Genomic DNA, 14,267 nt, shown 5'->3' with positions numbered 1-14,267 from the left:
TCTTTTTTTTTTTTTTTTTTTTTTTTTAGAGAAGTTTTTGCTTTAGGGCATGTGCACTCACCAGAAAGACAGAGAGAGATGCAGAGACAGAAAGTGAGAAATCATCCCCCAGGGGTGATGGCCATGCCGCAATCCCTCTCCAGTCTCCTCTCAGGATCTTGGGCACACACGTACACACACCAGGTGTGAATTTAAGCCACCAGGTCTGGCACTCAAACCGTGGTCAACTACATGGGAGTACACTAACTGCTGGTCCCAGGGGCAACCATTCTTGTTGTGTCCATTCTTGCTGTTTCCATATGAAAGACTACAGGAAAAGCCAGAGAACTGGGGCAGTATTAGAGCCTGATATTGGGTAAAGCACACTCCCCAGTGGTATTATCCTTTGGCTATCTTTTCCCCACAAGGTGGAAACATCTATGCAGAGGCACAAATAACTGATTTGGCAGGGCATACTACCCAGGCTTTGAATCATTCTAAACAAGCATTGTCATTGTTAAGTGATGAAGTGTTTCAAATGAGAAAAGTTGTGCTTCAGAACCAGATGGCACTAGGCCTCCTTACACAGGGTGGTGTTTATGCTGTGCGAGGGACAGAAGGTTGTCCTTACATACCTGATCATGATACTAAAGTAACTGTGGCCATTTCACATTTACATCTGCGATTCAGGAGATTATGCTCCTTACCGGAGATCTACTACAAGAGTGGTGGTCTAACCTGGGGTCTACTTGGTGCTGGGTATTTGCCATCCTAGCAGGAGGCGCTCGTGTTCTTACTGTTTGTTGTTGCAGTTTGTATTGCTATTTATTTACTTTTTTTTAGAGAGAGAGATTTTTGCCATAGGGTGCGTGTGCTCACAGGAGAGACAGAGAGAGAGACAGAAAGTAAGAAATCACCCCTCTGTGGAATGGCCACCCCACAATCCTGTATCCTCCACCTTCCTTTTGGGATCTTAGACGTGCACACACTTGCGCCTGGTATGAGTTTTAAACTTCCGGGTCTGGGATTCAAACCATGATTGACTACATGGGAGTCCAGTGATGTAATCATTATGCCATTTTCTGGTCCTTGTATTGCTATTTTGGATTATGGGTACAGGGCTCTAGCCTCCTGACTGAAAATTTTGTGGAAGAATCCTGACACGTAGATTGTAAAATGAGGAACCCAGAGAGGTAGACTGTTTTGCAAATGCAGTCAGGATGGTCTTGCTCCCTCACTTGCTGTTTAACTAGTCTTTCCCATGGCCTTACCTAGTTTGAAGGCCATGGGAAAGACTAATTAGTTACAATGCACTTAAGCACTGGTTATATAACCATGACCTTGCGTTTCTGTCATACACATGCGCCTATTACACAGATTTGCTTTTTTTTTTTTTGGAGAGATTTTCACTATAGGGTGCTTGTGCTCGCCAGACAGACAGAGAGAGACATAGAGACAGAAAGCGAGAAATCACCCCCCAGGGGGGATGGTCACGCCACAATCCCTTCTCCTCCATTCTCCTCTCGGGATCTTGGGCACATACGCACATGTGCCTGGCATGAGTTCTAAGCCACTGGGTCAGGGACACGAACCACGGTCGACTATGTGGGAGTCCAGCAACATAGCCATTATGCTAACTGCTGGTTCCCACACAGATTTGCTTTTGAGAATGAGCCACTATTCATGCTTTCTTGGAAAGGGAGGTGCACCTGTGGAAAGGAGGTCTGCGAGGTCATTGAACTGAGCTTAAATAGCATGCAATCAGTCCCAAAAGTGCCTCATCTCTTTTTCCAACTCTCAGCGTCTTGGTTTGACCTATTCTCCAGAGGAGAGACCTTGCAAATCAAGCTGCAATGTATAATTGTGACATATCTCTCTGAATCCACATAGCATTAGAAATTACTTATAACAAAATTATAAATATATAATCTTTTGCTTAAGTTTACTAATAAGAAAGAATACCACTTTTTTTTTTTTTTGAGAGGTTTTTGCTACAGGGCGCTTGAGTTTGCCAGACAGACAGAGAGAGACAGGGAGACAGAAAACGAGAAATCACCCCCTGGGGGAATGGCCACGCCACAATCCCTTCTTCTCCATTCTCCTCTTGGGATCTTGGGCACGCACGCACATGTGTCCGGCCTGAGTTTAAGCCACTGGGTCTGGGACATGAACTGCAGTCAACTATGTGGGAGTCCAGCGACATAGCCATTACGCTAACTGCTGGTCCCAAGAAAGGATACCACTTTTTGAACACTTACTTTATATTAGACACTGTTCAGTGTTTTATACAGTTTTATAGTTTGATCTTTACAAGAACACTGGAATACAATAGTACTAAGTATGGTGTGGTATTACTACTAATAATGATATCTAACACTTATAGCAAAGTACCAGGTGCTGTTCCAGGTTTCAGGCATTTACTCTTAAATTTCCTAATAACTTAAAAAGCGGGCACTGCTATTTCATTTATATGGACAAGGACACTGAGGCATAGAAAAGTTAAATCACTTGTTAAGGTAACACAATAAATTGAACTAGGATGCAAAACCAACAGTCTAATTCTAAAACCTTTAGAGTTACATATCTTACCCTCTTTTTACAGATGCAGATCTTAAAGATTAGAGAGGTTAAGAAACTTCCCCAAGTTTATAGGAAGATCAAATACGGAGATTTGACTCCATGATGATTTATAGCTGAAAAAAAAATTTTTTTTTGTTGTAGGGCACATGTACTAGCTAGAGAGAGACAGAGAGAGGGAAAGTGAAAAATCATCCCCCAGGGAGGATGGCCATACTGCAATCCCTTCTCCATTCTCAGGATTTTGAGCACACATGCACACATACCTGGCTACCTGGCATGATTTTCAAGCTGCCTGGTCCAGGACTTGAACTGTAATTAATTGACCATGTAGGAATCCAGCACTTTAACTACCATGCCACCTGCTGGCCTTGCTGATGTTTTTTCTAGATTTATTTTATTTTATTTTATTTATCATTATTATTTTTCAGTTTGCTATAGAGCATACAGGCAAACCAGAGAGAGAGAGAGAGAGAGAGAGAGAGAGAGAGAGAAAGCTGCCAGGTCCGGGACTTGAACTGCTATCAGCCATGTGGGAATCCAGTGCTTCAACCACCATGCCACCTGCTGGCTTTGGCCTTGCTGATTTTTAAACTATGATAATCCTTCTATATCCATGGGGTATGGTCCCAAGATAACAAAATCCACTGATTTTCAAGTCCCTTAAAGTTGACCTATATGCACAGGACTTGAATCCACAAATTACAAATCTGTGTACCACCTTTTGTAGATTCAAAACCAGATGTTTAGATTGTCTACTGTAATCTTAATAACAACCCTGTGATGTCGCTATTGTACCTTCCTTTCACAGACAGGAAACTGAAAGTTTCAGAGGCAAGTTGTTCAAAGTTGTACAGAGAGTAAGTGTTAAAGTTGAAATTCACACCTATGTCTCTGTAACTCCAAAACCCACATTTTATATATATATATATATATATAAAATTCATCAAAGTGTGTGGGCACACACTTGAAAGAAAGAGAGAGAGAGAGAGAGAGAGAGAGAGAGAGAAGGGAGCACCCTGCACATGGTCTGTTCACACTGCCACTGCAATCCCTCTCCTCCTGTCTTCCCGCCCAGTTGGATCCTGGTACTTACACAGGAGTCTAGTGTGTTCCAGGGTGATGAGGCAGAGAATACAAAACATGAGTGCTGTGTGACAATTCTCTTGAACAGAGCATTATTGCTGCACCATGTAGCCGGTTGAATTCTTTATTTTTCAACAGTATATTGTTCAGGAAGGGAAAGATGTGACAAAAATGATAGCATTAGTGATAAACAGAACCTACAGGTTCAACATAAGGCAGAGGTGTGATAACAACAAGGTGAATGCCCTCTAAGGCTGCATTTAGAATGCAGTATTCAGAGGTGACAGTTCTTCAACAATTTTTACCAATGAAGCACACCTGAGCATTGTGTGCAAAGCCAGGCTCTGTACTTTAAGAGGCTTCTAGCAAGATGAGTACCCAGCATAGAGAGCTGAGTCACATGTCTATAAGAACTGTTACAAAGGTGAGAGCATTTACCCTATAGCAAGTTTTAAAAATAATAAATGAAATTAAATAATTTTTTAAAAAGTAAAAAACAAATAAACAAACCGAGAATATTTAGCTTCTCAAAAGAGAAGATCCAGGAGAGAGGTTGAATAGTTCATGTTTGAAATGTATCATGTGGTGGAGGACCAGATACAATCTGTGTATTAGTAGTTCCAGGGGAGAAACTAGGTTTCATGTATAGAAAATCAAAGAGGGGGATTTGGGGCCACATAGGAAAAGAGGACTGGAACTATTTAGAAAGGAAATGGGCTTCCTTGCAAGAGAGTGAATTCTTTTTCACCGATTAAGAAACTGAAGAACTGGGACCAGCAGTTAGTGTAGTGGTTGCTGGACTCCCACATAGCTAACTGCAGTTTGAGTCCTGGACCCAGTGGCTTGAAAATTGTGCCGAGTGCTTATGTGTGAGTACCCAAGATCCCGGAAGGTGAAGGGATTGCGGCATGGCTCTTTTTTTTTTTTTTGGAGAGATTTTCACTATAGGGTGCTTGTGCTCGCCAGACAGACAGAGAGAGACATAGAGACAGAAAGCGAGAAATCACCCCCCAGGGGGGATGGTCACGCCACAATCCCTTCTCCTCCATTCTCCTCTCGGGATCTTGGGCACATACGCACATGTGCCTGGCATGAGTTCTAAGCCACTGGGTCAGGGACACGAACCACGGTCGACTATGTGGGAGTCCAGCAACATAGCCATTATGCTAACTGCTGGTTCCCACACAGATTTGCTTTTGAGAATGAGCCACTATTCATGCTTTCTTGGAAAGGGAGGTGCACCTGTGGAAAGGAGGTCTGCGAGGTCATTGAACTGAGCTTAAATAGCATGCAATCAGTCCCAAAAGTGCCTCATCTCTTTTTCCAACTCTCAGCGTCTTGGTTTGACCTATTCTCCAGAGGAGAGACCTTGCAAATCAAGCTGCAATGTATAATTGTGACATATCTCTCTGAATCCACATAGCATTAGAAATTACTTATAACAAAATTATAAATATATAATCTTTTGCTTAAGTTTACTAATAAGAAAGAATACCACTTTTTTTTTTTTTTGAGAGGTTTTTGCTACAGGGCGCTTGAGTTTGCCAGACAGACAGAGAGAGACAGGGAGACAGAAAACGAGAAATCACCCCCTGGGGGAATGGCCACGCCACAATCCCTTCTTCTCCATTCTCCTCTTGGGATCTTGGGCACGCACGCACATGTGTCCGGCCTGAGTTTAAGCCACTGGGTCTGGGACATGAACTGCAGTCAACTATGTGGGAGTCCAGCGACATAGCCATTACGCTAACTGCTGGTCCCAAGAAAGGATACCACTTTTTGAACACTTACTTTATATTAGACACTGTTCAGTGTTTTATACAGTTTTATAGTTTGATCTTTACAAGAACACTGGAATACAATAGTACTAAGTATGGTGTGGTATTACTACTAATAATGATATCTAACACTTATAGCAAAGTACCAGGTGCTGTTCCAGGTTTCAGGCATTTACTCTTAAATTTCCTAATAACTTAAAAAGCGGGCACTGCTATTTCATTTATATGGACAAGGACACTGAGGCATAGAAAAGTTAAATCACTTGTTAAGGTAACACAATAAATTGAACTAGGATGCAAAACCAACAGTCTAATTCTAAAACCTTTAGAGTTACATATCTTACCCTCTTTTTACAGATGCAGATCTTAAAGATTAGAGAGGTTAAGAAACTTCCCCAAGTTTATAGGAAGATCAAATACGGAGATTTGACTCCATGATGATTTATAGCTGAAAAAAAAATTTTTTTTTGTTGTAGGGCACATGTACTAGCTAGAGAGAGACAGAGAGAGGGAAAGTGAAAAATCATCCCCCAGGGAGGATGGCCATACTGCAATCCCTTCTCCATTCTCAGGATTTTGAGCACACATGCACACATACCTGGCTACCTGGCATGATTTTCAAGCTGCCTGGTCCAGGACTTGAACTGTAATTAATTGACCATGTAGGAATCCAGCACTTTAACTACCATGCCACCTGCTGGCCTTGCTGATGTTTTTTCTAGATTTATTTTATTTTATTTTATTTATCATTATTATTTTTCAGTTTGCTATAGAGCATACAGGCAAACCAGAGAGAGAGAGAGAGAGAGAGAGAGAGAGAGAGAGAAAGCTGCCAGGTCCGGGACTTGAACTGCTATCAGCCATGTGGGAATCCAGTGCTTCAACCACCATGCCACCTGCTGGCTTTGGCCTTGCTGATTTTTAAACTATGATAATCCTTCTATATCCATGGGGTATGGTCCCAAGATAACAAAATCCACTGATTTTCAAGTCCCTTAAAGTTGACCTATATGCACAGGACTTGAATCCACAAATTACAAATCTGTGTACCACCTTTTGTAGATTCAAAACCAGATGTTTAGATTGTCTACTGTAATCTTAATAACAACCCTGTGATGTCGCTATTGTACCTTCCTTTCACAGACAGGAAACTGAAAGTTTCAGAGGCAAGTTGTTCAAAGTTGTACAGAGAGTAAGTGTTAAAGTTGAAATTCACACCTATGTCTCTGTAACTCCAAAACCCACATTTTATATATATATATATATATATAAAATTCATCAAAGTGTGTGGGCACACACTTGAAAGAAAGAGAGAGAGAGAGAGAGAGAGAGAGAGAGAGAAGGGAGCACCCTGCACATGGTCTGTTCACACTGCCACTGCAATCCCTCTCCTCCTGTCTTCCCGCCCAGTTGGATCCTGGTACTTACACAGGAGTCTAGTGTGTTCCAGGGTGATGAGGCAGAGAATACAAAACATGAGTGCTGTGTGACAATTCTCTTGAACAGAGCATTATTGCTGCACCATGTAGCCGGTTGAATTCTTTATTTTTCAACAGTATATTGTTCAGGAAGGGAAAGATGTGACAAAAATGATAGCATTAGTGATAAACAGAACCTACAGGTTCAACATAAGGCAGAGGTGTGATAACAACAAGGTGAATGCCCTCTAAGGCTGCATTTAGAATGCAGTATTCAGAGGTGACAGTTCTTCAACAATTTTTACCAATGAAGCACACCTGAGCATTGTGTGCAAAGCCAGGCTCTGTACTTTAAGAGGCTTCTAGCAAGATGAGTACCCAGCATAGAGAGCTGAGTCACATGTCTATAAGAACTGTTACAAAGGTGAGAGCATTTACCCTATAGCAAGTTTTAAAAATAATAAATGAAATTAAATAATTTTTTAAAAAGTAAAAAACAAATAAACAAACCGAGAATATTTAGCTTCTCAAAAGAGAAGATCCAGGAGAGAGGTTGAATAGTTCATGTTTGAAATGTATCATGTGGTGGAGGACCAGATACAATCTGTGTATTAGTAGTTCCAGGGGAGAAACTAGGTTTCATGTATAGAAAATCAAAGAGGGGGATTTGGGGCCACATAGGAAAAGAGGACTGGAACTATTTAGAAAGGAAATGGGCTTCCTTGCAAGAGAGTGAATTCTTTTTCACCGATTAAGAAACTGAAGAACTGGGACCAGCAGTTAGTGTAGTGGTTGCTGGACTCCCACATAGCTAACTGCAGTTTGAGTCCTGGACCCAGTGGCTTGAAAATTGTGCCGAGTGCTTATGTGTGAGTACCCAAGATCCCGGAAGGTGAAGGGATTGCGGCATGGCTCTTCCCCTTAGAGGGGGGTTTCTCACTTTCCCTCTCACTGTATCTGTGTCTCTCACTTTCCAGCAAGTGTGGGTGCCCTGTAATAAAGAAAAACTGAAGGACTTTTTACCTTGGAGATTAAAGATATATGTCACGTGTGGTATTCCTAAATCTTAGTGGATATAGGAATCATCAGTGAAAACTTGTTAAATACCAATTCTCAGGTCTTATCATCAGAATTGCTTTAGCAGATCAAGGATAAGGTCCAAGAATTTGCATTTTAAACCAGCAACCTAGTGAGTCCAAATCAGCAGTCACAGACCCACCCTTTGAAAACTAGTGAGACTAGACCGACTCAGATCTCTTCAACGTATCTACATTTGGTACATTTTAGTACAAAATGTCTATGGTCAACATAATGTCTGTTCAAAGAAGGCAGTCTTAAGTTTTATAAACAACCTGAGACAAAATCTTTGAACACATTGACAGAATTAGAGATGAAATTACTGGAATGTAGCCTTAGGATATGGAAGGAGAGGGCTTGTTTCTTACTCTATGGTGTAAAAGATAAGATTTTCATAGCAAAATAGAAAGCGTAAATCTAATTGAAAAATCTTTAAGCACTTTACACATGTCAAGGAGCAATTTGATGGAGACCTGGAAAAAGGTATGTAATTGTCTTAATGGATGGCAGCTGTGTAGGTGAACCACTGATTTGCCTTTAGGACCCAGGCTTATATAAGCTTCAGCCTAAAACACACACAACAGGTGTCAGCAAGAGTTGGAAACATACAGTTGGTTTTCTAACTTCGACCCACTTTTTGTTGAGCTTAAAGAGCTTTCACTGGTAAGTATCATATTTATTTATTTATTTATTTATTTGCTCTAGTATAAAATTTTATTTAAGAGTGACATACATTTTGACATGTGATTTTTTTTTTTAACTGAAATTTGTAACACAAAGGCAGAGAACTATGGCCAGCTACTGAAGTCCAAGCATATACCTCAGGTTCAATCATAAGATCTCAACAAGAAATATGGACAGCTCATGTCCCAATGGAAAATTTTGCCTGCATTTTTTTACATTTCTGCCAAAAAGTTTGATGGCTGAAGCCAATGCATGTTTTTCTTCCTGAGGTTATTTATTTTATTATTTTAATTTCATACATTTAATCACTTTGCTTGCAAGTTGAATTTACCCAATGTGAATATACTTCACACTATTAGATTAATCTTAAAGTGTGCAAGATGTGAGACACATTTTAGAACTACTGTCTCTGAAATGTTTTGCTGTTTGTAAAATGAGATTTTTCAAACGTGGTACTTGTGTAATTTACTGTCCTGTATCAAAGTCTTTTTTGTTTAAGTTGCACAATGATGTTTCATTTGTTTCTTAAGTGTTTCAGAGTTTTAAGAAGACATTTTTTTTTTTTTTTCTTCAACAGACTTTTAAAGTGAGCTAGTTCAGGAATTGGTGTTCTTGGCTGTTTTGTTGATTTATAGTGCTGAAGTGTTTATGTAGTTCTCTAAGGACTTCCTAAAAAACTTTCTGTTTTAAATTTAAGGTATATACAATTTTCAATGACAGCTATAGATCGACAATAAATTAATAAGTTAATCCCATTTCTATTTAATTTTTCCTCACCTTCTTCCAGTAGCTCCAGACCTCCTCATAGATTTTTTTTTTGAATCATGAGAGATGAAATTGCAACAGCTGTTTTCTTTGTCACAAGATTGGTGAAAAAACATGATACACTGAGTAAACAGCAAATAAAAGACTTTGCAGAAAGGCTGATGACAATCTTGTTTGAAACATACAGAAGTCACTGGTACCCTGATTGTCCTTCTAAAGGTCAAGCCTTCAGGTGAGACCAAGTGTGGCCACAGTATGGCAAAGGGAAGTTATCAACAAGCGTTTATTTCCATCTGCTGGGAAAATACAATGGTTTTATTATCTGTCTGAGGTAACATAAGTTTTATGAGCTCAAATTCATTTGCTAGAATTGAACTTGAAGAAATGTGATAGGTGACATTGCAGTTGAAGACTACAGAGCAGATACCCTTTCGTGAGGTGGATTAAACAATTTCTAACTTTGTTTGCTGTGGAAGATATGCAGTAGACATCTGGTAACTTAATAACACAACACACTCTGAGTTGCCACATCAAAAGTTGGTGACGTTTCGCTCTTTTAAAAGTGGAGGAGGATAACGGAAGGTGAGGGTGAGATGAGAGCTAGGTGTATGGAAAAAGAAAAAGTATGCCCACGTGACTGTCTTGCCAAAGTACCTCTCTTCACATCTTCACCTCCTTTCTCTTTCTGTCTCTAAGGTGTATCAGGATAAATGATCAGAATAAAGATCCCATTCTAGAAAAGGCTTGTGCTGCGAGTAAAGTAGATTTTTTTCACCTGGGACTTCCAAAAGAGATGACCATATGGGTAGATCCCTTTGAAGTGTGCTGTAGGTAAGTAAGCTCATAGTCCATCTGTGTACTCTGTGCTTCTGGAAGCCTTATTTAGCCAGTTCGATACCTTTGTGAAAGATAATGCCCTAAAGCCTTGGTTTAGCAATGGACACTGCTTGGTTGAGGTTTTTAGATACACACTTCTTTTTAAAATTTTTTAATTGTATTTTATTTTTTACATTCAATCACCACACATCATTACAGCATACCAAATGAATTTTCTCCTCCTGAATACACGGTATATTGGTTCAGTCAAAGATATTACCATACACATTCAGAGAGAATTCATCAACAGAGAATTTTCCATTTTTGTGCTCCTTAAATGCTTTGCTTCTTTATCTTTCACAAACTTCTATTAGACAACCCAGCCTTACATTAGGAGTGAATGGAATGGGAAGAACAAAGATCTTGCAGAAATTTGAAATGTGACTTCAATCATTGCACTTTATTGCAAACAGTAGATTTAGAATTTTGGAATTTTGTAGGCTATTGCCCATCAGGAGGAAAGACTAGTTATCTGCCATGGGGGCAAGTCAGTCCATTGGTGGTCGATAATGATGGTGTCTTTTTCCTGAGCAATGAACTAAATAGCTCTCAGAGAACATCCTCATTAATTGTAATAATGTAATAGCTGAAGGTTAAAATATCTTTCAGCTCATTTTTCTAGACCCATCCCTTTTTAATATAACTTTTAAAATACAGTTAGTATGTTGTCTCCAGAAGACTAAAGATAAAATTTGTGAGACGTTGAATTCCTAATATTTTAATTTCTTTTCGTAGGTATGGTGAGAAAAACCATCCATTTACAATCGCTTCTTTTAAAGGCAGATGGGAGGCATGGAAACTATCTCAACTCATCAGTTATGCTGTCAATAGGGCCACGTTAGACGACTGCTCTGGTTCTTCCTCAGATGAAGAAAGTTATAGCAGGGAACCTCGGGTCATTCCCAAGGTCAACAATCCAAAGAGTATTTATCAGGTCAAGTGTGTTCCAAGTTCTTCTCTATACTTCTTGTTATTCTAACTCTAAAAACAACTTGCTCACTGTAAAAGCAAAGAAACAAACAAAAAACATAGAAAGACAAAACTTTAAAGACTTAGAAAAAATTACAATATTTGGACAAAACTGGTTACTCTTACCCCATATATTCTCTCTACTTCACTGAGTTTTAAGATCTTTTATTTTTGTTTATTCATACAATAAGAGGGAACCTAAGAAAGTTCAAGTTTATTTTGGTGCAAAAATATTTGAAATCTATGTATGTTTTTTTATAATACACACTTTCCACAGACTTTTAAAAGATCCCTCATATTAAGTGACACCTTTCTTTTACTTAAATTCTTTCAGAATTAAATATTAAGATTAGTGGGTTTTAAAAAAATAGACACATGTAATTATAGAAATTTTGGAATATTAAAAGGTCAAAGGTCTATAATCCTGTTACTATATACATTTTTCTCAAAAAAAATTTCTAACCCATTGAAAGATATGCAAATTTATATAAGAAATAAGATTCATTTTATAACAGTACTTACCTTACTAGGACTAATATCCTAACACTTTCAATTTAATTCAACTGATTTCAAGCACCTAAATTGTTTTCATGACCCATTGTTTGAAAAACACTGATTTAGAGAGAATCCCTTAACATTCTGTGTACATATACTCATTTGTATGTTTTCTTAATCACTTATGCATTAAGTGTTAAAACAATTTATATTTTAACATTTCAATAGTAATTTACCTCTGTAATTTACTATTTTGTTTTTTGTGAGATTTTTGCTATAGGGCATGTGCACTTGCCAGAAAGACAGACAGAAAGACAGAAAGTGAGATCACCCCCCCCCCCCACCCGGGGATGGCCATGCTGCAATCTCTTCTCTTCTTGGGACCTTGGGCATGCACATACATATGCCCGGTGTGAGTTTAAGCCACTGGGTCTGGGACTCGAACCACAGTCAACTACATGGGAGTACAGTGACATAGCCATTACACCAGCTGCTGGTCCCATAATTTACTATTTACAGACATTCTAGATTGTTTCCATGTTGTTTCAATATAAAGAGTTTTGATAGCTTAAAATGCAGACATCACTATATGAGGGTACTTCAAAAAAACTCATGGAAAATGAAATTAAAGTATGAGTTTACTTTAGTGCAAAACTTTTTGTAATCCATGCATTTTTTTTTCCAGAATATGTATTTTATTTCTTGAGATTTAGTTCTCAGGCATGGACATTCTACTCTTGGATCATCAGAAAAGTCACGGCACACTTGAGCATAGAAAAATACTTCATGACTTTTCTAATGATCCAATAGTTTTTAACATATGGCCAAAGTACCTTCTCAAAAGTTGTGTATGTGTAGTCTCACCAGCTCTATATAAAAATATCTATCATTTCCCCCTAGAATTGACTAGTTTCATTTAAAATACAAATAATATGATAAAAATATCTATAACAGATAGTATTAGTGATATTATTAGTATTTAATTAAACATAAAAAAACTCCATGTGCCCAAATATTTTAGGTACTTACTCTCTTACATATTTTTCTTTTTTTTCAATTAATTTTTTAGTCTTCATGTATTATTATAAGCTCTTCATAAGTCAGAAGTAGTTTAGCACCCTGTCATATTACTGGCAAATATTTTTTTTTCTAGTAGCCTAAATTATATGTGTCTACCATTCATATGTAGTTCTATGTATACCAGTTTAAGACTTCACAGTAAAATATTTGTCATAATTCTATTTTTATGCTTAGAAAGATCATCTTCCATCTAGGGATAAGAACCATAGTCAGTTGTATATATATTTTACAGCAGTATCTTTTCTTTCTTTCCTTCCTTCCTTAAAGGGCAGGTGCATGGCGATGGGGGGAGGGGAGTACAGAGAGAGAGAAGGAGAAGGAAAGTGAAAAGTATACTCCATGGGGAATGGTCATGCTGCAAAGCCTTCTCCTCCATCTCTCCCTCCTTTCAGCATTTTGACAAGCCCACACATGTGCCTGGTGTATTTTTCAAGCTGCCAGGTCTGGGACTTGAACCATGTAGTCAGTCATGTAAGATATAGCTGCCTTAACTACCACATTTTGGGCTGGCCACAGCAATGTCTTTTACAAAGTGTGAAACATCTTTATCAGTCATCTGGGATGTTTGAATCTTTTGAGGTTTTCACCCCAGAGATCATTAATGGGCACTTTTGGATTAGGCTGGCCCCAGTTGGCCACTGAGGTGGTCACAGAGAGGTAGAGATCCAAGAACATATACAAGTTTGAATAAATGTGTTTTCAGTTGGCTTGAATAATTTTTATTTGGTTTGAAGAATTAATGTTGTTAAAAGCAATGGTCTGATTTACCTCCTACCCATAAAGATTATCTATTTTCATTTATATTCATTTGTACTTCCTATGTATAGGTTTATAATATTTAATCCTGAGAGCTAGGTTAATAGTTTAGAGATCTTCATACTTTATTATTTTTTTCTAGGCTGAAAATGTGAAACAGCCTTTTCAACCTTGGTTCCAAATCTCCTGCAAAAAGAATATGGTGGATGGTCCTGTTGGCCTCATGGGACATGGTTGTCATTCCACATATAAGAACCCTAAGTGTCACAGGCCTGCTGCTGTGCACCGGGTGGACAGGTACCACTGGGTCAACACAAAGCGATTAATGCAGTGACGGGCATGTGATGGGAGGAAGCTCAAAAGAGCGACTTTATTTTTTCTAAAGCAGAAATGAGTCTGAAGTTGAGAAGTCCATGCATCAAAAAAAGAACTGCTTTAGGGACTAGGGCTTAACGATGGTGAATCTTCTCTCACACAGATATGACTTTGTTCTTAGCTGTACTTTAATTCTTTTAAAATTTTTTATAAAGTTTTATGCAATACAAGTGAATGTACCCAGTTAAATAATAGGGTAAAGATATTGATATATGTTAAGACTCATGAATTATGAAAAGTTAATGATTTAAATAAACATGCTGTGTTTTTAATACTTCCCTAGTTCAGTTTGTTCCAAAAAAGCTTAAACTTTTTGTTTATTAGTCATTTTTTAAGTATAAATTTCGATTTA

The 14,267-nt window shown here is 38.5% G+C and overlaps 1 protein-coding gene across 1 annotated transcript; it reads left to right on the top strand.

Moving 5' to 3' along the window:
• The first annotated feature begins 9,423 nt into the window (after positions 1–9,423).
• On the top strand, positions 9,424–11,226 carry BTG4 (BTG anti-proliferation factor 4). The gene is made up of 3 exons (XM_027772838.1): positions 9,424–9,596; positions 10,061–10,195; positions 10,976–11,226. The coding sequence occupies exons 1-3, from the start codon at positions 9,424–9,426 to the stop codon at positions 11,217–11,219; spliced, it is 552 nt and encodes a 183-aa protein (XP_027628639.1). The 3' UTR covers positions 11,220–11,226.
• Positions 11,227–14,267: the final 3,041 nt, after the last annotated feature.

This window comes from Tupaia chinensis, unplaced genomic scaffold (genome assembly GCF_000334495.1).
Source record: "Tupaia chinensis unplaced genomic scaffold, TupChi_1.0 Scaffold000311_2, whole genome shotgun sequence".
In the NCBI taxonomy this organism is placed as follows: Eukaryota; Metazoa; Chordata; class Mammalia; order Scandentia; family Tupaiidae; genus Tupaia; species Tupaia belangeri.
The sequence above is the reverse complement of the archived record's forward strand: the minus strand, read 5'-3'. Positions and strand labels throughout refer to the sequence as shown.